At 42.0% G+C, this 1,529-nt stretch overlaps 1 protein-coding gene across 1 annotated transcript in view; it reads left to right on the plus strand.

The window, feature by feature from the left end:
• Positions 1–1,517, plus strand: part of CSUI_007808 (rrna-processing protein ebp2) — a 5,285-nt gene extending 3,768 nt beyond the window's left edge. The window contains exon 4 of the mRNA XM_068067951.1: positions 407–1,517. Within this exon, the coding sequence (XP_067920071.1) occupies positions 407–1,190 (784 nt within the window). The 3' untranslated portion in view covers positions 1,191–1,517. The remainder of the gene's footprint in view (positions 1–406) is intronic.
• The last annotated feature ends 12 nt before the right edge of the window (positions 1,518–1,529 follow it).

Here is a 1,529-nt window from a genome sequence, read left to right on the forward strand (position 1 = left end):
ATAGATAGATAGATAGATGTAATGTAGATAGATGGATTCCAGTTAATTACATATACAACGAGAGGAAGAGTAGGGACACTTCATAGAGCCACTCTTTCCCTCTCTTAAGGTCTTGAGTCTAATAGGGTGACTTCCCGTCCTCCTCATACTACTCCTACTACTTCTACTACTCGTCCTATCCTTTTCATTATGCTTCTTCTTTTTCTTTCTTCTTGTCTGTTGCTGCTTTAGATCATGATGCTAAGGCACTTCTTCTTTCGTTTTTCTTTCTCTCCATCTCTCTCACCTTTCTTCATCCAATCCTTTCTCATCTCTGTCTTTCTTTCATTCCGTCCTCTCTTCACGTTTCTTCCTCTCCATCTCCATTTCTCTCTCTCTCTTCTTTCTTTCTTTCTTGAATCTTTAGCATGCATATGACAAGAGAGTGCGCGATGATAGGCCTACACCGCCTGCGACACCTGCGGCTGAAGTTTACGAGACCCCCCGACTTTCTTGCGGAAATGCTTAAGTCCGACCACCATATGCTCCGAATAAAAGAGCGCTTAGCGTCGGAGACTGCCAATCTAGAATTATTTGAAGAGAAGAAGTTGCGGAAGCTCAATAGAAAGTTTAACCGCCTAAGCGGTCATCGGCTTGTACGTGAACAAGAAGAAGCGAGAAGAAGAAACGTTACGCTGAAAGAGATCGACGCGTGGAAGAAAAGTCGTGAAGTGAATCTACAGAAAAAGAAAAAGAAGAACGCAGACGAGGAAGCGGAGGAGGAGAGGGGGGAGAACAAGAAGATGATGCATGCAGCAGGAAAGGCTTCTTCTTCTTCTTTGCAGAGAGACGACCAAGTTATGGATGGGAGGTCAGGGGGAGAAGAAGGGAAGAGAAGAAGAGGAAGAAAGAGACCAAGAGAAGATGAAGAGAGAGAAGGAAAGAGATCTTATATAGATGCAGAGACGTCCTTTGACGAATGGATAAAGAAACACGACGAGAAGGAAGAGAAAGAGAAGAGAGATCAAAAGTTTCTCTTTCGACAGAAAATGAAAGGGCGAGGAACGATCGAGAAAGAAGAAGGAGGAGAACACAAGAGAAGAAGAAGAAGAAGAGAGGGAGGGGGGGGGTGGGGAGGAAAAGAAGGAGGAGGTAAGACAAACACTTTCTTCAAGAAATCTGCAGGAAAAGGAAGAAGAAAAGTTAAATAATCATAGACTCAACAGACAGCAGTACAAGTCCAACGTGACTCTCTCGCTTCTCTTTCTCTTCTTTCTTCTTCTTCTTTCTCTCTCGAAGAGAAGATGTCCCGAAGGAGTGAGAGAACAGTCTAGAAATCTATTCGTTTGTCTTTCTTATCTTGATCTTTCTTTCTTTTTCTTTCCATTGATAAGCTGGATATTTTCCTACGCACATCTATCTATTTATCTACTACGTATATTCAACATAGATCAAATAGAATGGAAATTTTTCTTCCTTCCTCGACTACATAAAACAAAGAGAAGAGAAAGAAAGAGTGAGAAAGAAAGAAAGAGAAGTCGATATCTTGG

This window comes from Cystoisospora suis (genome assembly GCF_002600585.1).
Source record: "Cystoisospora suis strain Wien I chromosome Unknown contig_4201, whole genome shotgun sequence".
NCBI lineage: Eukaryota > Apicomplexa > Conoidasida > Eucoccidiorida > Sarcocystidae > Cystoisospora > Cystoisospora suis.